Source organism: Falco rusticolus, chromosome 4 (assembly GCF_015220075.1).
Source record: "Falco rusticolus isolate bFalRus1 chromosome 4, bFalRus1.pri, whole genome shotgun sequence".
In the NCBI taxonomy this organism is placed as follows: domain Eukaryota; kingdom Metazoa; phylum Chordata; class Aves; order Falconiformes; family Falconidae; genus Falco; species Falco rusticolus.
Genome location: NC_051190.1, coordinates 55,784,343 through 55,809,030, shown reverse-complemented (window position 1 = coordinate 55,809,030; position 24,688 = coordinate 55,784,343). Strand labels below are relative to the sequence as shown.

General features: G+C 44.5%; 1 protein-coding gene across 2 annotated transcripts in view; it reads left to right on the top strand.

The window, feature by feature from the left end:
* Window positions 1–24,688, top strand: part of PLCD1 (phospholipase C delta 1) — a 56,006-nt gene that overhangs the window by 22,035 nt on the left and 9,283 nt on the right. For both annotated transcript variants that reach the window (XM_037383963.1, XM_037383962.1), the window contains exons 3-9: window positions 3,169–3,397; window positions 8,274–8,403; window positions 12,254–12,482; window positions 13,600–13,801; window positions 15,779–15,923; window positions 16,972–17,121; window positions 23,881–24,048. In XM_037383963.1, the coding sequence (XP_037239860.1) occupies window positions 3,169–3,397; window positions 8,274–8,403; window positions 12,254–12,482; window positions 13,600–13,801; window positions 15,779–15,923; window positions 16,972–17,121; window positions 23,881–24,048 (1,253 nt within the window). The remainder of the gene's footprint in view (window positions 1–3,168; window positions 3,398–8,273; window positions 8,404–12,253; window positions 12,483–13,599; window positions 13,802–15,778; window positions 15,924–16,971; window positions 17,122–23,880; window positions 24,049–24,688) is intronic.

Below are 24,688 nucleotides of genomic sequence, written 5' to 3'. Positions count from 1 at the left end.
GTGGCGTGTTGGGGAAGGAACAGGAAGGTTGCAGTGATACGTGATTGATGGGTATTTGCTATAAGTGTTCCTCTGCTGTGAAATGTCTCTGTCCCCCAGTTATTTCTGATTTCTCCTTGCAGATAGCTAAGCACACAGTTAGTTTGGGACTGCTAATACAGTACACTCACTGCCTGGGAGCAGCTGATAATGTACTCATGCTGGGTTAAGATTTTCCAGAAAAGAGGTAACATTTGCAGATGGCTTGGGCCAACTCCTTTGGCTTCAGCTTTTTTATTGACAGATGAAAGCAGTACACATGACCAAGCTATGGAAAGCTTTAAAAAGTGTCCTCCCTTACCCTGCTTTTTTAACAGTTCCTGTGTTGATAGTTTCTCTCCTTGTCTCTTGCGTGACTATAGTAGACACCAGTGCTGTTATTCAGCCTTCCTTGTACCTCTTCTGCATCGAGGAGCTCTGTGCCCTCTATCATCCTCTTCTCAGCATACCCTAAAGAGATCAAGGCAGCCCTTCCAGACCCAGGTTTTCAATCTTTTTTTCCTCCCACACAACTCTCTTTTCCAGTGGATTCACTTTGCCAGGTAATGGTTTCCAAAGAATCCCTTCTAAATTTCCAATATTTAACATCAGTTTTTCTAGTCTTGGAAACACTAGGTCCTTGCCAACCCAAAGTTTAGGGATTGATTGCACAAGCAGACTAGCTAGCCATTCTGAAGGGACAATAACTGGTATGAGCCAAGCAGTGGTGAGCAGTTGGCAAGTGATGAGGAATGACAGGATGATCCTTCCACTTGCGATGCCATAACCAGAAAAGACCGGGAGTGGAGGAGAATCACCTACTTATCATGTCTGCATCTGAGATGCTCAGGCTGGACTTCCTTTCTGGTCAAGGGTCCGCTGCAGCCATGCATTAAAGGTCTGATTTATCTTACCATAAAGTTTTTGTCTAAACAGGACAGAACATTTGTGTTCCAAAAGCTTCTTTTTTTCCCATTGGCTATAAAAGGAGCCTAACTAAAATTCAGACTTTTGGACTGAGCTGGATCTGTCCAAATATGAGAGCATCCTTTACATTAAAGGGTGTAGTTCTGCCTAAGGCACAATCACTATCATTTGCCCAATGCCCTAGTTAACGGACAGAATCACCAGCAAGGCTCTCCATTAGCAGCCCAGCTGCCACAGAATTGTAGCCCTTTTCTTTCAAGAATGGTTTTAGTACTCAAAACCATAAACCTTCACTCTACAGTTAATTGGCCAGATAATGTAATTCCACAGCAGCCCAACCCAACCTTTTCCTCCTCTCCTCTCTGACTGATCAACTGTTGGCCTTTATGAAGTGATAATAAAAGACCACACAAAGATAATTGCTCATAATCGTCAGGGAGCAACTTTGCCAGCTCCAGGAAGGTCCTCATGATATGTTCTTGTATAGGAACCAAACCAACGAAGTCCTGTGGAAGATGTTTGACCACCCCAACATGTGGTAAGAATTTAAAGCAAATGGCTGGTGTTGGTTTTGGAAAGTTACTGATTTTTGAAGACTGAAGTTTTGTGTGGTTTTGAGTGGCTTCTCCCCCCCCCCCCCCCCCCAGCAGTATCATGACTGCCCTGGGAAAAAAAGGAAAGTTTTCAAACTCTAATGAGCATCTTATGAATTTTGAATGATCCCAGGGCAGCCAAGCTAAAAAGTGGAGAGTGGATACTGACTGGTGTTTTTCTGCAGTGTTAACTTTGAACGAACCAGGCACTTTAATGGTGAAATTACACCAATTTAAATGAAGAAGCTGATAAAATGGATGCTTAAAGGCAAATTTCTCTTATTTTACACTCTGATTTTACATACTGATTTTCAACAAAGCTCCTTCAAGATAAGCACAAACAAAATCAATCTCACACATCTGCACTACAGGAAATAATTTTTACCTGTAATTTACAGTTTGAGGTAGAGGAGAGGTTAAGCTAATTTTTTTCTTTTTTCAAAGTCCTGTGGTTATATTTAGTTTTTGGCAAGCTTGTTGTAGAAGATGGCTGGATATCTCAAGTGTATTGCCTTGTCTGTGTGTGTGCCCTGAGATGGTATCGGTAGATATTTGCAAAATGTTAACTGGCCTGTCTCCCACCCAAGAAAAATGCAATGAGACTTTCTTAGTTATGGACTCCAACACTGTTTGCAAACATTGATGCCATTTATTGTGTGAAGGTGCCATCCCTACTTTGGTGTTAAGTTTCTCAGCAGTCAAATGTGATTAAGTGGTTTCTGCCCTTTCAGTCCTTTGTAGATGTATTAAGTGGCCCATGAAAGACAAAAAGAAGCTGTGCAGGCTGCTAGGAGCTTGCTTGATTTCACCACAGTTTGAGGGTACCTGCATGCTTTCAGGGGCAATGTATGGATGTCCCTGTTACTTGTATTTGTTTAATAATATAGTCTCTTGAATGCACTGCTCCTTCTGGATTGCTTTGTGTGTGCGTTTTGCAAACTTGGTGTGACTTCAGGGCTCATTTCCACTAGCTGAGGGGCAGAGATGGAAATGGGGAAGGATGGTCTTGAAAGCAGTGTTTTGCTTTCTCACAGCAAAGGGGATCAAGTCTACTCTTGACAGGGGTGAGGACAGAGTATGGGTGACACCAAACTGCTCTGAAGTTTTGGTCTTTGCCTCCCTGATTTGCACTAATGTGACTGAGAAGAGTATATGGGATTTTAAATTATACGTTCTCATGTTTATTGCAAACTAAAGAATTATTATTTTAGTCTCTGCTCTCCTCTTACTGCAGTCATCTCTCATTTTCCTGTGAGATGATGTTTGCAGGGAGGCAGAGATCAAGTCAGGGATGTTGCAAGGACGGAACCAAATTCTTGGCAATGATTTTATCTCATAAACATGATAATCTCTGCATGGCATCTAGTGCATATTCTGCTTCTTTGGTACATAAAGCACATGGGGAAAGAATTGTGGTTGTTTTTTTAAAAATTATTATCATTTTCCTGCTCTTTCTGCTCCTCTTGATTTGAACTTTATTTAGTACCAAAGTTTGTGGAAGGGGGAAAAGGGGAGGGAATCCCTCAGAGGCTGCAGGAGAAGGAGAGAGTAATTTCTTAATATCCCTCACTGAGCAGAGATAAGGCTGACTGAACCCCTGCTGACAGCAGGCTCTGCTTTCTTTCCACAGTCTCCATTGAAGATATTCGGGATGTGAGGTCAGGTCATAAAACAGAAGGTATGGAAAAATATGCCAAGGATGTCCCAGAGTATCGCTGCTTTTCCATCATTTTCAAAGACCAGCGGAAAAACCTGGACCTCATTGCAAGTTCAGAGGATGATGCCAACCACTGGATCTCTGGCCTTGGGAAAATTATAGCCCACAGCAACTCCATGAACCAGAAACAGAAACTCCAACAGTATCCTTTGCTTTATAAAGTGATTAATCACAGACAAAGATGCACTTGTCTTTCTCTGTGGGTGGAGATACTAGACTAACCCCCTTTTTTCCTATTGGCCCTGGGCACCAAGTTTTCTCTCACACTGTTTTTGCACCCAAGTAAGCTCCTTGTTTTCCAATGCTTTTCCCCCCCTGGTTTACAGTGGTACCAGAAAAAATGGATTCAGGCTTAACATAGCTTCTTAAGCAAAGAATCACCTCTTTCAGGGGGCTCCAGATAAAACAATCATTATTTTTTGTGTTCATCAGGGGTTGGTTTCACTTGCATTGCAGTAAACTCCAGGACAGACACTTCTTGGCAAGGCATAAAAAGCCTGTACTGTTTATCGTGTTTCTCAGTAATACAAGGCGAGGGAACTGATTCTCCTCTTCTGACTGCCAAATTTATTCTGGGGTAGCTCCACTGACTTTAGTGAAAATTACTTCTTATTTGCCTCAGCATGGGAGGAAGTTTTGCACTGAAAGAATCTGCAATTGCTGTAGTGACAATGCAGACATCAAAAAGGAAAAGTAGCAGAGCAGGAAAAGAGTGGATTAGTTGTGAAATGGGGAGTGAGCGAGTTACTGGGTGAAATCCTGGCTCTCTGAATTCACAAGGAATTTTCCCCAGGGCTGCATTTCACTCCGTAAGTTGCTTTGTGATCACAGGTCTCACATTCATATAAAAAGAGTCAATATCTGTGGGTGCAGTTTTGATGGATTTTCTGCAGTTCCTGTGTGTCTGATGCCCTGACCATGACATATGAACCTGTTGGCTGATTTCACCTTGATTTGACAGAGCCTCAGCAGTCATAAAATATTAAGTTCCTTTAAGCTCCAGAAAGATAGCCATCCAGCTATCAGAGAGGAAACTGGATAGCGCTGTCAGTGAGGGAAGGTGGTGTAAGCTTCATGCCTTGTTCAACATCAAAGTGTCTGTGGAGAGGAGGGGAGATACAAAATCCTTAGCTAAGGGAAATCACAAAGCTGGAGTCTGAGCCTGAGCAGGCACCAGGGAGTCTCGCCCTCAGTGAAGGCTTCACTCCACGTGGATTCCCTGCTGGGTAATAAGGTACTGATGATGGAGGTGGCCCATAAATGATGATCTTTCATCAGGCTTTACTCTTCTGTGAATTCTCTGAAGTCTAATAAGCTCTTGCACAACAATAGTGCTGCTCATTTAAAGGAATCAGGCTCCATTGGTTCTGATGTGCATGGGATGCTGTGTTTATCTCCTGCACTATGAGTGTCTTAGATGGTTTTTCAAGCTCTGGGCTGTAAGGTCATTCCTCAGGAGTGTTACCAGTTGTGTGTCCATGGTGGAAGGGAGCAGTCCCTAGACAAGTTGAAATCTTGAAACTTTGGTGTTATTGGAAATGTTGCAGCCTGGCAGTCTTACTTTTCAATATGAAGGCTTCCCCCACCCCACAGTGTGTGGGGAAAATCTGTACTACAGAAAGTTGTCCCTGGAGTGTGTCAAATTGAATATATTGCTGAAAAACTTCCCCGTAAGAAGAGATAAAATTGCTAAGGGGGGAAAAATAACAATGACATTTACAAGGGAAGAAGGCTGTAAATTTCCAGTGTGGAAAAGTGCCTCTCTGTCTTTGGAAAGCAGAATCGAAGCTAAATAGGGTGGGTAGGCAAGCCGTATTTCTGGAAGAGTAATTACTGTGCAGTGCTGGCTTCCAATCTGGGATTGTCTCAGACCATTTAACGTAACCTGGAATTACAGAACAGCATGATTTCTCATTTGAAATTTGATGATGTTTAATTAAAGCCTGGGATTTTAAATTTAGTCTGTCTTCGCTGGGTTTGCTTGGCAGCGTGGGCTTACTCAGATCTTCTTTAAACCTCAGAAGTGTTCTCCACATCTGTAAGCACGGAAGAAAAGTCAGTAGATGAGAAGTTTTGGGTCCCCTGCCTGTCCCCATGGCCAGAGAATTGCCTTGCAATGTATCTTTTCCAGCCTCCAAAACCTTGCAAAGCAAGTAAGGAATGTGCAAGACTTTGAAAACAAGTATTGAAAGCAAAAATTTTGCTAGTTTCAGATGGGGTTTGTTCAGTTTATAATATGATGGAGTTGCCTGTGGTAGCAAGGGACTCGATTTAGTGTCTTAGGTGTCCTTTCCAGTCCTGTATGCCTACAAAGATAAAACTCCCACATGCTTGGTGAGTACTTCTGGTGTTCTTGTACATACAGTACTGTTTTATTAAGCCTCTGATTCAACTCTGCAATAAACTGGCATAGATTATTTAGCAAATATTGCAGGTATTTGTTCAGGGAAGCCTTTAGACCAGAAAATACAAGGGACTTTTCATTTGAGTAGTGTGGCACTGTCTGCTTCGATTCTGGGATTTATGTATGAGCTTTTATTTGGGTTGGGAAGCACAGAAGTTTTACAGTGTTTCTGTTCTGAGCACATTCATGGGATATCTGCCACATAGTTTCAGTCATCTCTCTTTGGTTTCTAATAGAAAGCTGGTAGCCCTGGAGCTGGAAGTTCCTTTAAAAACAAGAGGCAAGGAAGCAGGCTCTCTCTGGATGTACACAGGAATGGGACCAGCTTTTTCCTAGTCCACCCAAGTCCAAATAGGTGCGCTGGGTGAAAGGAAGACCCACAACCAGGGCTGCAAAATGCTGTTTGTATTGGAGGAGAAGAATTGGTTCATCCAGCTCTGCTAAGCTGTCTTAAACCTGAGGGGAGCCAGATGCATGGGGAGTTTGGGTGTTTTGGGGACTGGTCACTGCTGCTTGCTGAAACAGCAGGCTGAGGCCCCAGTTGTCTGTAGTCTCCTTTTTTTCTCTTTGCTGCTTGCCCTTGCGGGGAGGGGCCCCACTGTGTGCCTGTGCTCTTCATGGGCTCCCTGATTTCCCTCCCGCATTGCTCAGCCTCCCTGGAAGGATTATAACAGGAAAGCACCCTCCTTTCACAGGCAGAACCCGGGCGTATTCTTTTGCAGATGCATTTACTGCCCATATGTTGCCTTCCAGAGTTGCCTTTGGGTATGTGCATGACCTCTGGGTGCTCATGATCAGCGGAAATGACTGCACTTTTAAAAAACAGGTGTGTTTTTACAGTGGTTAGAGCAAAAAGAGTAGTTTCTACACACAGTTATCCAGCTGTGCTACTCATCTCTGGCCGTGACAGACTAGATTGCCTCTTGGCTCTCTAGAGTTGCATGTTACTCCTGCCTGTTATTTTTAGGGAAGGCTGTGAAGGGGAGCTGAAGTGCAGGGGTCAGGTATGAATGGGTGGCACTACTATTGGCACCATGTTGACACGCTAAGCAGACGCTCTTTGGAGCACAGCTGGTGGAGGGGGTGTTCTCTACCCCAGGATGGATGGTATTGTGCTCCCAGCAGAGCATTCTCTGCACATGGGAGCTTCTGGACCCAAACTTCATTTTCTGGGAAGAATCAGTCCAAGCCAGACCGTGGTTCAAGGCCTTAGAGTGTCCCTGGGAGCTGGGGAAATGTAGCCTCTCTTTATTTTGGTTTCCCTGTCTAAAGAAGGGGAATATTAGTATTACCCGGCTAAGATGGATGCAGTGTGAGGTCATTGCTTAGCACCTGCCAAGATTTTTAAAGACAGAAAGTTCAACTTTCCGTGAGACAAACAATACTTACAAACACTTTACACATATCTCCATAGTCATAATTCGGAAATATTTGGATGTAGTGGTAGGTGTGATGAATAATCTCTTTCAGGGTTATGTCTACAGCCCCTAAGCCTGTTAGTTAATGCCCTTTTGGGGGGTTATTTTCAAAGGGCTAGTTAAAATGTTCTGTTATTACATGCCTCAGCTGGTATTTCCTGACACTGAGATTTACTCTGCTTAACATCCAGATTGGGCATTTTTTAAAGATAATTTTTTAGAATGAGTTTGAAGCAATGCTTCCTATGCAAGATGTCAAAGGTTGCATTTGTGGAGATCAAACTGGTACTTTGATAATTTTTCTATTGAAAAATAGGAGATTTTTCTGGATGATCTTTCTTATTTGACAGTAAAGCAAATTAGAGAGAGGCAGTTCATGATGCAAAAAGCATTATTTTTTTTTGGTTTCAAACTGCAAGGTATCTCAACTGTCTAGCATTATTTTCCCAAGAGACTGAAAGAACATGGGAGATCCAGTCCAAATTATCTGGAATCACATTAAAAAGCTCATTTTTGTAGTAAACACTCCAGATCCATAGATATATTGAAGTTATTATAAACCAGACTCTTAGGAACTATTACCACAGTATGATACGGTAATAGACCCTGTGCATTTCATGAGGGGAAGCCAAGACCTACGAAGTTGGGTTTTATTCTGCTCACAACAAAGCTCTTAAGACATATATGAAGAAATCCCTAAAGAAATACAGAAGCTGAAGGTGAGTCAAAAAATTAATGATTCTTTTTGGAGAATTTCTGTTCAGTGTTTGCCTTGATATCCTGAATATGGGCAAATCTGTAACAGTGAGTTTACCAAGCTCCACTTGGGAGCTTTTCATCCTTCCTCTATCCCCTTTATACATCTGGAGCAGAATGTCATAAAAGAGAAATCAGACTGTTTCTGGCTGTGGCCAGAAACTCCTACAGGGTAAAGAGAGCAGATCCAGCCTTGGCCAGATGGCAAAAAGCTTCTCCTGGGTCACAATTGCTTGTATTACAGTGCATTTTGCTTCTGCCAAAGCACCATTTTGCTCTTTCAGAGCAGAAGGTGAGATGATGTAAGCTGTTCAGTGGTAGCATGCTGATTTACAGCAGCTGGAGAGGTGGTTCAGAGTCTTCAGACTGCCAAGGGCAGCAGAAGGGTGGTATTTAGGCTAGGCACTGACCTGTAAAGATTTCCTTACATCATCCCACAGCTGGATTCATACCTGCCTGCGGAAAGCTGATAAAAACAAAGACAACAAGATGAGCTTGAAAGAGCTCAAGAACTTCCTGAAAGAAGTAAACATTGAAGTTGATGACTATCATGCCAAGAAAATTTTCCAGGTAATAAGAACAAGCCAGTAAAGTATTTGCTATTGGCTCAGGTCAAGGTCTCCCACAGCTTTCAGCTTTGGTGGGAGACCTAAGCTAAAGTGAACTCCTAGCATCTTTTCTTGTACCAAGGAAGCACTCTTGGGTTTTGGTGCTCAGCAGATCCCCACTAACAACTTAGGTCAGCACAATGCTTTGATGAAGGTGTGTTAAGATCTTTCTTTACCATTGATGCCTAATTTTGCCAGGATTCATAGAAGATGTAATGCAAACATAGGTAATGTGAGAAAAAGGGAAAAGCTAAGTTCAAGTGCAGTTTGAGTCCCAGGTGTTTCAGGAGTTCTGCATGCCACAACCACATGTCAGTGCCTGAGTCTGGCTGAAAGTGGTTTTGTTACAATTATGAACCCAGTTCCTCACCTTCTCAGAGGTGGGGCACGCCAAGTGACAGTTATAAACAAAAAGAAATCAAACTGGAGGAAAAACCCCACCCAGATTCATGATAGATGTGTAACATTGCACCCAAGCCTGAACCAGCCTGGTTGATTTAATAACCCAAGGCATATTTAATCTGGTCAGGGACATACACTTCTAAATTCGCAAGATTCGGCTTGCTGGCTGAGCTTATGAGAAGATTAGAAAGGGATGAAAATTTCTCAGTTGTTGAGCTTTTAGTTTCTCTCTAAAGAAGCCTTCTTGCTGAGGTGAGATAAAACATCTGGATAATTTCCAGATTCCATCCTGTCTGAAGCAGGATTTGAATTCATGGGTGTGCAGTTTCAGAAATGCTTTTTCTGATCAGCAGTAAACATGTGGGTGGTTTTGGGCACCGGGCAATAGTTCTCCTGCTCCTTCCTGTAAGCAGATAGCAGGAAGGTTGGCAAGATCTCACTAGGACCTTCCCCCAGAGGAGATACAATTTTCCTAATCCTTGCTTTACAGAGGTCTCTCTTTCCCTGGTAACTCTGCAAGAACTGGGGGAAGGTCGTCAGCAGATCTTAAAGAATTTCAGCAAAATCTTCCAAATGTATTGCCTGCTCTGGCTGGCATATCCTGTGCTTCATTCCCTGCTCAGGAAGATCCTGGAAGAATAGCAATAGGGCTTGGATTCCTCTGAGTTAGGTGCCTCCAGTGCAGACTTCTACATTGGAAGTAGTCACCAACACTTACACTTCCTTTGCTGTTTGTGTAGGTCAGGCCAATAATGGAGATCGGGGTGTGATTCACCTCGTCCTAAAGGATACATCTCACATTCATCAGCTGAATCACTCCCTACATCTTCAAACATCAAAAACCTGAAAAGATACCCCTTTTTTTTAGAGATGCAGTCTCCTCTTCATTAATGAAACTCTTGCTATTGCAATAGTTACAACGGAGCTCTAGGAATGGAAACTTGATGAAGTTAAATTCCCTTTTTGTTGAAGGACTCCAAGTAATTTTTAAACCTTGATTCAACCCATCTAAACACAGGCAGCTAGTTAAAGTACCCTCATTAGGCATGTAATTGTTGTAAGTTTCCTATATAGCCACTGGAAAGAGAGGCTCTTCCAGATCGCTTGTGGGCTGAATTGCCTCCAGGAAGAGTCTGTCTTGCTCCTAAAGCAATTACATTTTCAGTTTACATACTGCCTAAAGTTAGATGGACTGAGAGACATTACAGCATATTAAAAGGGTGATCTTTTCTGTCTTAGTGAGTTTTTCTTCATTTAGTCACAGGAAGCACGGGTGATCAAGGATTCAGGAGAGTGCTACAGGGCATGTTCTTACATTATTACTGCTTTTCATCACATAATTCTGTGTCCACATCTAGGTTTTAGGCATACCTGAGTAAGACATATGCAATGCAACCAGAAACTGCACGAAGCTTCTCTAATTGCTCCCATCTTTTCAACCTGAATATTCATTCTGGTGCATCACAAAGGTTCTGCCTTTTTCTGGCAGGCCAAGGTTCATTCAGGACTCATGGTTCATGATCCATACAAGTGAGGTAAATCACAGTATTTTGGGTTGAGATCTTCTTTCTAATTTGGAGCTCTTGTAGCCCAAGCAGAAGGAACTCACTTTTATACTGTGCATCTGATCTGTCCTGGAGTATGCTTCTACCCAGCGGATTCTGAAGTCAGGACAAGTTGAACTTTTTGCTACCGGTTCAGTTTGTGAAATGCTGCACATCATGATAATTTTGTTTGGTTTTATATGTGCACCATAAACAGATAGTGAAGGACTCTAGTGGAGGATTGGCAGCGGATGAAAGTCCCTCATTGTCATTCGCTTGGAGCACTGCCAAAGCCACCATGGTTATCAATGAGATCATTAGCTGAGTTAGGCTGAGATTGGTATGATGACTGGTTAAACTGAGACATACATTTTGGTCATAAAACCTAGGACAATGGCTCTGTCTATCATAGGAGATCAAAGAGGGAAAACAATTTAATTCCTCTGGTTTGAGAAGTTACCATCTGTCAGCTAAGTTGTAGTAACTGATAGTAGCGAGGGTGAAATGAAATGCACAATGGTCTCCTCTGAGTGACCTGGACCACACTTGCCATTCCAAGTTCAGGCCTGAAGAGGAGAGTTTTTAGGCCAAAAACTTGTCCTGCAGGGGTTTTGGCATCCATGCAAAAAATGGTGTTTTTCAGACTTACCTGAAATATGTGAGTGAGCTATGTGTGATTGGGACACCACTATTAAGGGTCTGTTTGTCTGCTTTAGATATTGAGAAAATCATAACAACAAGGCATTAACTAGAAGTAAGTTGACTGCTGAAATTTGCAGGGAAAACCACTTGGAAGTGATATAATGCTCCCTGCAATAAGTGATTCTTCTGGGATAGGTTCTTGTTTTCCATCTCAGCTTATTTTTCTCAGTCCATATTTAATGCAGAGATTTATATCCCAGAGATGACTGAAAAATAGTTGTTCACCTCTCCATGAAGAATTCTGCTAGGAAAAAACAACAGAATTATTATCAGGATTTGCCATAGAAAGACTGTAATTTCTGATGAAAAATTGAACCGGGAATATTTTAAATAAACTGGAAGTATTTGTTGTTGGAAAAGCTGTTGTCCTTCATGGAGATACTAACCTGCATATCTTAAACTCCTAATCTTTCATGGTCAGTCAAGTCTTTGACTGTCATGCTCTGTCGGAGCTGTTATCTACTGGAATAGTTCAAACTGCAGAGGAACATGGGGGCATGAAGAATGTGAATTGCAGCTCCTTGAGAAGATACCTGCTTTGAAATTTTGTGGAGATTTTATTACTTACTGGGTTTTGGATAAGAATGGAAAATTTCCATGGAAAGAGGGATTTTTTTCATACCTAAATATGTACATGTTTAGCAATTTTTTCAAGTGGGTTTTGATGTCATCTTTGCAACTAGCCCTACTGCTAGCCTTGACAGTCTCTTGAGGCCTGAGCTCAGACCCACTAAGGTCAAGGAGAAGGCCTTACTGGATTTTAGGCCACAGTCTCTATCAGTAGTTTAAGATGCATCAAGTTAATTGTTTCCCTATATTCCTCCTCCTGTTGAGATCAAGAGTTACATTTCTCTTGAGCCTTGATTTGTATTTAGATTGATGAACTTATGGTTTGCACAGTACACAGTGCAGTGGAGCTCAAGGCATGCCTGGTGCTTTTCAGCACAGTGATAATATGAGTAAATAGTAATAATTGTAACTGTTATGTGACTATTGGCCTTGTCAATGAAAGCCATTGTCATTGAACAAGTGCTTCTTGTTCATTGGCCAGTAACTGTTTCCAATTATTTTGTGTTCTGCGTTGTGTAGCCCTGGTGCAGATTACGGCTGGCATATGCCAGAAGGAAAGAAGGTTTTCACTCCTTCTCCCCTCTACGTTTACAGCACTGTGACAAGTCCAAAACAGAGGCTCTGGAGGATGATGAGATAGAGGAATTTTACAAGATACTAACAGAGAGGAAGGAAATAGACAAGATCTTCCAAAAATACTCAGATGCAGGAGGGTTCATGTCCTGCCAAAACCTGGTGAGGTTCCTCTATGAGACGCAGCAAGAAGAAGATGCTGTTGTTGCTGCCCCTGCCTTAATTCAGAGATATGAGCCCAACGAAAGAGGTAGGTTGGAAACCCTAGCTGGTTTGGTTCAAAATCTTGCTTTCTTGATGAACTATGAATTGCTTTGCTGCTGCTTTCTTCTGCAGTCTTGTGTGTCATTTTCTCCTTAGAGCTGCTTCTAAAACACCAGTCTTCTAAGGCAACATTAGCAGCTGTAGGAGAGGAGGCACAGGAGAGCCTGGGAAATATTTCTCTTCAATTTTGGCTTGGTTACAGTGAGCAGCAGGAGAGGGGTTGCTATAGAGTTGGCTAGAGGGTGATGCAATTCCTAAGGGAAAGGCTCTGGTGGCTTTTTCAGATGCCAAGACCTCATGTGGCTTTGCAGGGTTAAGAACGTAGCAACATTTCTGTTCTCCAGAAGCAGGAATGGAGGCAGATGTTTTTGAATGTGGGCACTTGAAAAGCCATCAGGTGGTGAGATCTCTGACTAGAGGGCCAAAAAGGTGGCAGCTGTTCAGGAGAGCAATCACAGAACTGTCTTTCTCCTTGGAAGTTAAGTGAATTGTCAGTCTGGAGCACCTCGGAGACATGTTCAAGGAATGAATGCAGCACCACAGACTGGTTTGGCACTATCCTGGTGAAGGATCTGCTGTCCTTCAGGAGAGGGATGGTGCTTTGCAGATGTCAGACTTGGGACCTAACTCACTTTCTCAAGCTGGGGAGATCTCAGTTTCTCCCCAAAGTTTGGTAATTTTGCATTTACTCTTTCCAAATCATGTATTCATTGGATAATCTAGACAGGATTTATCTGGCTGTGTTTAGACATCTGAAAGCTTCTCTGTGTTGCCATGAAGGAAGCTTGAAGTGGTCGAATGGAGATTTTTATACTGTAGATCTCTAGAGACAGGGGAGGTAAGGGCTGTCTTTGACACTTATAAGGTGTTATCAAGGACAATAAGTGTCATAAAAACCCATGCTTGTGAAGGGGTTTTAAAAGCACTTTCAGGCAGATAAAGCTGTCATCATTGTCTAAACAACATCAGTATCTTCACTATTAGCTGAACGCCTAGGGAGCATGTTTTGCCTTTGTAGAGCAGCAGGCATCATGGTGAAGAGGATGGCACAAGCTGTTGGGGTCAGATTTTCAGTATGGGGTTTCTATCTATTTATCTGGCAGCCAAGAGGGGTAACGCCATGACCAAAGATGGTTTCCTGATGTACCTGCTGTCCGATGATGGGAATATATTCAACTCCTCCCACCGTAAAGTTTACCAGGACATGACTCAACCTCTCAGTCACTACTTGGTGTCATCCTCACACAACACCTATCTAATGGAAGACCAGCTCACAGGTCCGAGCAGCACAGAAGCCTATATCAGGTAAAGTATGTGTGTGTGTGTTTATACATGTGTGAGAGGTTGACCTCTGTCTGACAGAAGACATAGGGTGCCTCTATACCGCTAGATGTGAGAGGACCAAGAAGCAATCTCCCACCCCAAGACCAGGTGATGTGGACTGGCCCATGTTCACATTAGGATGAGCTGTTTCTAAACCAGGCTGGCCATGCCCCCCCTTTTCATAGCACTTTGACCTGGGTCTCTGCTGGGCCCATGTGGGGTCCACCCAACTGTAAGATGTATAATTACTACGTTTGGGAGTAGTTTAAAATATCCACCATCATGTGGAGGCTGAATTCCAGCCCTCTAGCATGGCATTTTCAAAGCATGATGCTGAGGGGGTATGTTGCATTCCTCTGAATATGGCTTGAGAGAGTGCAAGGAGCTTACAGTGAGTGAAGATTTCTGGGATAGAGCTGCAGGACTCTGTAGGTACTGGAAGGAGCCAAAATGATGCATACTGTCATGATGTTTACAATCTGGACTGCTTTTGGAGAGTTGCCCCTGGCATGGACTATCCCTAGAGCCATGGTGGGGTTTATTTTGGAGAGACCTAGCTGGATCAGTCCTAAAAAAGAGGTGGGATGTGAGCTAATGAAGCAGTGTGGGTGATCAGGAAACTCATGCCTGGTCCCTCTTTAGCAGCTCAGATACTCCCGCAGTGTCCCTGGACAGAAAATCAATCACATGTTGCCTAATTCTCCCTTTAACAACAAATGCTGTCTGATGTCTCATGGCTAGATGTTTGCACTGGCCTTTACTAATTTGCACAGCCATCTTACATTACTTCTGCTATGACCTGTACTTTTATTAAGTGAGACAGTATTTCCTTACAAGCAAGCCAGTGACTACAGTTCTTTGTTTATTACTTATCTGATTCTCAGGGAACAATGGCTGTCTTGAGTCACAACCTCAAGAGTAGAGAGTGAAATCTGGCACAAGTTGCTTTTCAGTAGCTATTTGAATTCCTCTTACAGTATCTTAAAATAACAGAATTATTATGTTTTGGCTGTTAAAAAAACCCAAACATCCCATGTTTCTGGAACAGGTTGCCCAGAGAAGCTGTGGGTGCCCCATCCCTGGCAGTGTCCAAGGCCAGACTGGATGGGGCTTGGAGCAACTTGGGCAGGTGGCAGATGTCCCTGCCTGTGGCAGGGGGGTTGGAACTAGATGATCTCTAAGGTCCTTTCCAACCCAAACCGTTATATGGTTCTGTGATTCTATAATTCTACAAGCCTATGATTCTATGATTCTTATTGCAATGAGTTAAAGGAGTTGTGTTATCTGAAACATATAGGGAGTTACTGTAAAAGAGACAAAATCACCTCCTAGACAATACAAGTTTGTACAGGGGGAACCTACATTTTAGAGTAAGTTAAAATGAAAGTATGGGTATGTAGAGGTGGGATTTGCAGGTGGAAATTCAGTCTGTAGATTCAGTTTAGAAAACTGGCCCTCAGCAGTCTCCCCAGCTATGATGGGGCTCCCACATCTCCCTCCCTGACAGCTCTGAGGATTCATCTCTCATGTCTTGTCAGATCTAGATGAAGAAGTTGCATCATCAACACTTTGTGACTTGACTTCTAAGGCTGACTGTCTTACTGTCTCTTCCAATGCAGCCACTCTTGATTTTCTCTGCTCTTCGCCATCTTTAGGAAAAGACTTGGGGCACAGTCATGATGAGTGTCCTTTCTTATCTGACACTTGCTATGTCTTCTTTGGATAACTCTTACCTTGGATTTTCACTGCCTCCTTTCTCAGATCCCACTGTGCTTTCCTTGCTCAACCTCTGAGCCCTCCTGATCCCATCCTTTCTCCATCTGCTTTCCTGTTTTTCCAAGCTCCTCTTTTCTCCCTTGCTCCCCTAACTTCCTGTCAACCTTCCTGTGCATCACGCACACTCATTTTGAGATGGAGCAGAAGGTTTAGTACCCAACCAGGTCCATTCTTTGTTTCCAGAGCCCTCACCAAAGGCTGCCGCTGTGTGGAACTGGATTGCTGGGATGGCCCTAACTCAGAGCCCATCATTTATCATGGCTACACTCTCACCTCCAAGATCCTCTTCAGCGATGTCATTAAGGCCATCAAGAACTATGCTTTCAAAGTAAGGATGAGGGACCCTCTAAGATTTCTCATATTGCACAGTCCAAGACTGATCGTAGGTCTCTGCTCTCCCAGCAGAGAGCATAAACAATGAAGACTTCATCTTAGCATTTCTCATGGGTACAAGATGTGTCCTTCTGTCTGGGCATCCATGTTCTGCTTTCTGCAGAGATCCATTCCTGGGAGTTGCTGGACAGGCACCCTATCTGAGCATGAGTTTGGATCTATACCAGCATCCTGGACCCCACTGCAATGAAAATAATGCCCAATATCTTGAGTGTACCTGGTGGGAAATGCAAACAAGCTCATGATTTGTTGGCTTTGATGTCTCTGGGTCCGTTCCGAGTTTAGAGGAACCCATATGCATGTGTTTTGGAGGGACTGATGCGAAGGACTGCTTCCAATCTGCTTTGAAAGGAATGAGCAGGCCTAGAGTCTTGTATGGCAGCGTTGGGCCAGCAGCCTTTAAAAACCTTGGGTCTGTCCAGGCTCACTGGGCTTTCTCCTATTTTCCTTCAGTGCACTTGAGAATTAGTATCAAGTTTCCTTTGGGGTTTTAAAGCAGTGACAACAACAATGCCTTCAGCACACAAAATGACTAGCAGGGGCCACAGGGAACCAGATCAGGCCTGTGCATGAATGGGAGAAGGGTTCAAGTCACCTAAGGATTTGAGCAAACAGTGATTTCAAAGCCTCCCTTCCTAGTCCTTCCTCTGAGGTAGGAAGGTGCTCTGGCCCACAGTGCCAGTGGAGAATGGAGGCACAGGGAGCCTCATCAAAGGGCCCCAGTAAGTCTGTGGGAGGCATCCTGACCCAGCCTGGTGCCCTGTCCATTGGATCATCATCTCTGGAAGGTGCCAGCAGAGATCTGAGTAGCTACTGCATAGTTAAATTTGTCCATTTTTAACAAATGCTCATTTTAGCAGAATACTAGACCCTACTGTTGAAGCACTCATTTCCAGACAAAACAGCACTGGGCTTATATCAATTGCTATAGACTGGTGAAATTACATGGTTCACTGATGATGTATGTTACCGTCTTGTTGTAGACCTCACCATACCCTGTCATCATCTCCCTGGAGAACCACTGCAGTGTCGATCAGCAGAAGGTCATGGCTCAGCACATGACGACGATCCTGCAGGACATGCTCTTGGTTGCCCCAGTTGATGGAAATAAATCCCAGTTCCCCTCCCCAGAGGTAAGCAAGGCCACTCTAGCACTTTCTGCCTTCTGAGAGTGGAAGAAGAGAGGTCTGTCTTCTTACTGGGTGCCAAGCGGTGGATAATATGCCTGAAAACTGGTGGGAACTGCACTTGCTGAGGAACTGAAGTTGTCTGTGGGCAATGGTGAAATAAGACACAGGAGTACCTAGAAGTAACATACGCATCTCAAGCACAAAATGTCCTGTTGCTCCTTGTGTGTTGTCTAAGCTCTCAGAGGAGACATCCCTACAGGACTGAGGATATTCCTGGTCCATTTACCAAGGCCAGGGAATGTCCTTCATCCCATGAGGTGGTTGCTTTTCTGGCTTGCCCCAGAGGAACTGAATCCCAAGGGTCTGTCTTGTGTCTGCCCCCCACACCCCAAAGCTAAATATGACCTCCTTCCAGCTAATCCTCTGAAGCACTGTTAGGTTGCTGCACATGCAGGGAAGGTTAGCACCACAAGGAGTGATTACAAGGTGTCTAATGTTTTTAATTCAGCAAGATTGAACACTGCCTGATACCATGGTAAGTGAAATGTTTTGCTCTGTGCTGAGCTCTGTAGCATACGCTCTCCTCCTCCTTTAATGCCTTGGGTGCTCTACTGTGGAGATCCAGGCTGCTGATTAGGAAGCGATGAGGGCTGAAAGCTGTGATTGCTTGCCCCTCAAAACTCAAGGGGAAAACTAGTACAGGTAATCTAAGACTGTGTCAAGCATGAAGTGTCCTCCCTCTGAGAACGGCCTGGGGTGGTGTGGGTGAAGATATCCATGGAGGACAAGGGGAGGCAGGAGGCTGCAGAGAGATGCCCCTTTGATTCCCATGAATCAGGGCAGCTGGGAAGCTGGGAGCTGAGGTTGGGCCCTGCAGGAGGAAGTAGATCTACAGCCCTCAACAGTGGATCTTGATTATAAAATCATTAGCTGACAACTAGAAAAAAATGGAAATGGAATCTTGATATGAACAAAGAAAGTTTCCAAAACATATGTAAAAATGAAACATTCATCTGTTTCCATCCTTCCGGTTTGTTTTCTTTCTTTTCTCTTAAGCACTTTGCAGAAATCTAATTCTGTGTAGATAGCTAGAGTTCCCTTTAAATTGCATTTCTTTACTAAAGAAATAATTTGCCAAAAATTGGATGAGCATGCCTAGCTGGAGCTGGAAGGAGTTTGTGAGTGGGATAAAGCTGGCAGTCATCAGGGGAGAAAGGATAGGGAAACGATCCACGCAAAATGTCTTCTATATTTGTTGTCTCTCTGCCTTTTTCTCTTTTTCCTTTCTGACTTTCCCCTTTTGTTTGGGAGTGTCATGGCCTTGCTTGATACAATGCCTAGCACAGAGGGAAGCTGATCTGGGTTGGTCCCTAGGCACCAGTGCAATAAATTAGGATGAATCATAATTTTTAATGCTGCTGCTTCAGCAGGACATTTGCACTGCCACAGACAAGGTGCCTCCATTTAAGAAGTGACTATAAGGGTGACAATATGCCCAGCATGGAGACAGGTCTCTGCAGGCTGTTCCCTGAGTTGGAAAAATCAAAGTCTTCATTGTCACCTCCTGGCTTCCCGATGCAGGATCAGGAAGGATGCCGATGGCTTTTCAAAACACTGCCTTGTGACTAGGGAAATGATATGAAGAGAGAAAGGAGAAACACCAGGGAAAGAAATGTGTGATGTGTGTGGCAAGGAATGACCCCAGCTTCCCAAAGATGTTTTTCCCATTCCTGTGCTTGTCTAACCTCCTGCTCCAGTTGCCCAGACAGACACACGGCCCCAGCTGGAACAAAACAGCCCAGACCTACCTTAGTGAGTGGATTTGGTCTGATATGCTCCATTGGAAGGAGTGATCCATTTAGTTTAAAGGGAGAAAAATTGCCAATGTAGCAAAACCTATCCTTTTCTCGCTGGTACTTTACCTTCCTGCTATGTGAACTGGCAGAATGTGAAAAGGGCTGGACTGCTGGTTTTTTTGTTGGAAAATACATTGAAGCTGAAACATTAAGGAAAAAAATAAAAAATCAAACAAACCAGAAATCTCTTGGGTTTTCCACTTCCTTGTGAAGCTGACATGGGGAAGCCCAGGACAATGTAGTATTTTTTATATTAGAAAAAGGGTGGGATCTGTCACTGGGAAGAGGGCTGAAAGGCTGTAAAATAAAAACAGGCGAAGCATTGCTACAGGGTGTGTTAGCAGGGCAGTGTCAGTAATTAAAGGAAGATCGACACAGTTTGGATTCATGCTAACGATTCATACCGTAGCCCAGGGCGGGCATCTGATTTATTAGGCTCCCTTTGGGAACAGTGTTGGGCTACACAGAGCATCTAAATATCTCCCTCAAGCTGATGTCTTTAGGTCCCAATAGTAAATTAAAAGCCTGTAGGATGAAAGGCCAAAAGTCACATAAAGGTGCCGGGCAGTACCAGGGTTGTAGAGAACTGCTGATCCAGTCTCTGCAGCTCATTGCTTGTTGCAGGCCCTTCTGCGCCATCCCTGATGTGCACAGGGGTCTGCTAGGGCCCCTTCCCCTGTCCCTGCATTCCAGCTGGAAATGCTGCAAAAACCCAGCCCTGGAACAAGACAAAACCAGCTGCCAACACTGCATGTAACTATTCAGCATATCAGTCATATCTGAAACCCCTCCAAATCTTTGTTCCTGGACTTCCTTGTTTACAATGACAGTGGTTTTGGGCTTAACAGAACTGCCTTGCCAAGTGACCCTTAGGAACATGAACTGGGAGGTGCAGTGCAGTGGCAGGTGTCTCTGCTATCCCACACCTCCACTGTCCCACTAGCTGACCCATCAGTCACATTCATTGCTGTGTCCTGTGCCCCCATACAACACCACTTGGAACCATGCAGCTCAGGAACCACTTGCAGTATAGCAGTGGTGGTGCAGGGCTCAGCACTACTGATCTGCCAGCAGAGTGGCTGAGCTGCTGTGCCCCATGCTCACCGCAAGGCAGCAAACCCTTCTGGGTTTGGCTCAGGTAAGTCCAGGCTGGGTTCAGTCACAGGTCTCTTAAGCCAGCAATGGACCCCAGGGACTGGCAGCCCAGGAGGATTACTTTGGCACGATGCATTTGGCATGAACGTGGCTTCAAGTCATTCTGCCTTATGCCTGACTGAACATCTACGTAGGAAACTTCCAGGTGTGTTAAATGTGTGTATGCGGATCTTTTAAAATCCTCTGCTCTTTACAGCTTTTGCTCCTTCTGATAAAATCAACAGTGCTTTTAAGATGGTTGCCATGTCCCAAGTCACAGAATCCCAAAGGAAGTAAAGCCATGTGTCAGAACCATTTCTCTTGCAGAGCTGAACTTGTTGAGCATGCAGTAGAAAAGGTGGGAGAGCAGGAGAGCTCCACTTGCACAGAACTAAGGCAATGTGATTTACAGGGCATGTGAGGAAAGGAAAGGAGAAGAGAGGAGAGGAAAGGAAAGGAAAAAGGATAGGAAAGGAAAGGATCTATTCCAGCAGCCACTCCACTGTATGTTCACAGTAGAGTCCAGTGTCCTTGTAGCCTTTCCTTAGCTTACAAATTCCCCACAGCATTGTCCCTAAAAATCCTTGGCTTTCAGTGGTATCACCACATGGAAACAACTTGGATAACTGTGCTTGATGGCAAGGGGGTGAACCTGGTCCACCCAGGAGCAGCAGACCACATAGCCAAGGACAGAACTGGAAACAATGCTACACCATGTGTCCAGTGCCCACACGAGAAAAGAAAGGCTGAAAACAAGCACACCTGTATTCAACCTTGGACATGCCACAGGCAGTCAGGATACCTTTATGATCTACTTGGAGAGTATTTCTTGAGTATTTCAGCTAATGCTTCTTCCTAAGACAAGGGATCTGCTCAACAGAGCTGAACTGATGAGGTGAGTGTCTTTGCCTCAGGCTAGAAACAGTATCACGTGATGGGGATCCAAGAGAGATGGAAGAAGTGCATGTGTGTGTTTGTGTCTGTGTGTATCAGCTCATTTAAAGCCTTGTCGAAGATAAGCTCTTAAATTTAGGACTTTGCTTCCTAGTACCCATATTAAATGAAGGAAGACAATGTTTGGGACTGGCAGCTTCTGCAGGGTGGGTTCAGTGGAATGTTACTGTAGAATAGCATCTTCTGCAGGAAAAGGAGGTGAAAATGCTCTGTTTTGGGTTGAATCTCACCCCTTATTGTGGACCAAGTTAATGCTTCTCCCCTGGAGTTAAGTGGCACATGGGCTGCTCTCCCTTGTAGTCATGGTGGAAGTTAGCTGTATAGGGGATCCTAAAACTCTGCTATGCAACAGGACTCCAGAAGGGAGCCAGCCTTGGGGATTTCAAGGTCAAAGGGGACCACCATAATTGCCCTATGGAGACTCTTGTACAACACAGTCTGGGCTGACCAGTGTTCCTGTGGCCATGGGGAGCATCTGGGGCATATCCAAGGTTTCACAGAGTAGCCACAGTCTACACAGGATAACAGCAGCACCAAGGACCCACTGCTGGCAGCCCTGGTATGGGGTGTGGTGAGGAGACAAGGTGGAGGCTGTGTTGCTGTGCCTTCACTGCTGGTGTTATTCAGCCAGGTAGGATGGGTTCATGCCAGAAGTTACACCTCCCACTTGCTGGACAGGCTGTTCTGAACTGAAGATGCTTAAAAAGGGATAGTAGCCCTACTGGTAATTAAGAATCAAGCAATCTGCCCCAGGTACCTTATCCCTAGCTCTTTACTGTTGACCTGTGAGGTGAGGCAGTAACACTTCTTATGGAGCATTAGAAAGCAGACGCAGCTAGTGTATTATGTATCAGGATGCTATCTGCAGCCTGCAAAGGACAAGAGGGGATTCTCTGAGCCCCTTCTCGCTGTCCCCAGTGCAATCCCTCCGGGCTTGTCCATTCAAAGTGTTGGCTGGAGCCTAAAAACTCACACAGAACTGGATTTCACCTGCTGCCAGTGAGTGTTGTGGAAGAACAGTGGAGAGCTGGGTGTTGAGGCAGGACGGTGGGAAGAGACATGGAGCAGACTGAAGTGAGACTCTGAGGATGAGCTGACTCATCTCCTGGCCATGGATGTGAAGAAGCAGGTCACAGCTCTGCCTGGAAGAGAGCTGAGGGGCTGGAAGGAGGGAAGATGGGTCTGGGGATGGGGAGGAGGATGCTGCTGTGCTTTGACTGCTCCTTTGGGCCTTTTATTTCCAGTAACCAGTACATTCCTTCCAGCTGCCTTTGTGTCCCTGAGTGACAGGGAAAGTGCCCCAATGTAAACAGATTATTTGTGGTAGCTGAAGTTCTCTTGACTGCTGTCTCAGGTGCCAGTGCCAAATTTCAGCTCAAACCAGGCTTCATCCACATCTTTGCTGGGTGCTGAGGGGTTGGGCTGGTCTCTGTAAAGATGTGATGCAATTAGCTTGTACCCACAAAGCAGGAATGGTGCTCTTTGAAAATGCCTGTGCTGCTTTATAAAAGATCCTTGGTTTTCCACAGTCCTGTCATTTGAGAATGGTGGGGTTTGTTGCCTTTGCTGTTGTAGTGGAAAAGGCAAATACAGGGTGTCTCTGAGAAAGGGGGAACATACTACACAGACTGAGGGGTTGCATTGACTAATTCTGAGATTGCATTTTTCTGGAATAACTAAAACCTTCCAAAGCCAGGAGTACCAAACAGATCCAAGCTGGCAGCAAATCTCTCACTGACTTCGCTGAAAGCTATAGGGTCTAGGGGTGTTCCTGATTTTAAGGCATAACCCGCTCACTTAGAGACTGGACCCAGGCAGTCACCCTTCTCAGTACTGCTCCCTGCAGCCAAAATCGCTGCTGCCTTGGTTGGGTTCAAAGTCAGCCCTCTCCAGGCTTCAGCTTTCTTCCCATAGTCAGATCTTGCACAAGATACATCAGTGGTAAGGTGGTCTGTGAGCAAGCACGTACTGTTGGAGGGTTCCTTCACCAAAGAGTTTTATGTGGACTTTGAAAGAGGCTGGAGAGAGTTGATTCAGCACAAGAAATGTGCTCCTGGGGTTAGCTCAGCAGCCAGCTGCGTTACATTGGCACACGCTGCTGGTTATGGTTAGTGTTGTACCATGGTAGCAGTCACAGGAGGAGCTCCTTTCAGAAGAGGAGGTATCTTTAGGAAGGGTCTGGGAACGCTCCCTTAGGCTGTCAGCACCCTAAGATTTCACTTGCCAGATCCCATACATACTAACCCTCCACGTCTGCTATGCATGAAGCACAGGTCCAGAACTTAATGGACCTCTCTCCCCACTGAAATGTCCAGTGAAGCAGAGGGCTGCGCTGTTTCAGTCTGTGCACGGATCTCATACGATTTTATAAGTTGTGCATGTGTTTATAACTATACATTGCAGAGACTGGGGTAAATTAAGTAACAGGGCCCCACAGAGGGGCAGACTTGGCCTTTTTTGCTAAGCCACATTCAGTTTTGAAAAAAATAGTAGATTTTTCATGCCTCTAACAGCACAATAGTTTAAGTTGTCTAGTTGAGGGGATGGTCAGCTCTGTATCAGAGGGGAATCAGTGGGCTATCTGGGGTTTTCAAACTTGTGGCTTGCAGTCTCAGAGGCTGGCCAGAGGCAGGGAAGGGCCTCAGTGGAAAAACAGACTTATTTTTACCTATATCTATAGATAATATCCAGTGACTGATGCAACTCTAAAAGGCCCTGGCCCTGGTTACAGCTGAGGGGCTGTTATATCCTTGCTCCTTCAGGGTGGGCCAGAACCTTTTCTACTCACCAGCTAATTTGTCCACTTTTCCTTGTGCAGCAATTGAAAGGGAAGATCCTTGTGAAAGGCAAGAAGCTGAGTAGGCAGGAGGACCCCACTGGAACAAATGGGAACAACAACTTGGAGGCTGAGGATGTCTCTGATGAAGATGAAGCAGCTGAAATTGAAGATGAATCTGTAAAGACTGAGATACAGCAGAAGGGGAAGGTAAGTAAAAGAAGTAACTGAGTCCCAAAAAGGGGCAGACCTGAAAAGACAGAAAAGCTATAAAAAAAGATCTTTGCCTATTGCAGAAGGCTCTGAAGTCCTACATCAGGAGATCCTGTTTTGTTAGTCTATCCCACAATTTATGCTGGGAAGCCCTTTTCTAGGTGGGTTTTGTACCATGCCTAAAAAAACAAAACAAACCAAAACCCGATTTTAATATGCTTTTAATACGTTCCCAACTAAGTTTTCACTGTGGTTTCAGCTACTTATCTGGGGATATATAAGGGTGAGTTGTTGAAATTGCTGGAGCTAAAGATCCTGGTCCTTGTTCCGCTTCATGATCTCTGTCTCAAGCACCACAAGAGATCTTGCAGAGCCAGCCAAGCGTGAAGGGTGGCCTCTTCCCTTGAGATGAGGCTGGAGGACCCACATCTGGGACAGACCATATAGCATTTAGGGAAACAGTGAAAGGGCACATGTTCAATCTGTCTCTGATTACCAGAAATCTATTTGTCATGGGACCGTCATGACTTTGTTTATTACCAGAGACTGGTGCTTTTCTAGTCATATTTTGGGACATACCTGCACCCTCACTGGGCCCTGTGTTGCCGACCCAGAGGAGGGAGGAAGGGAGAGAGGG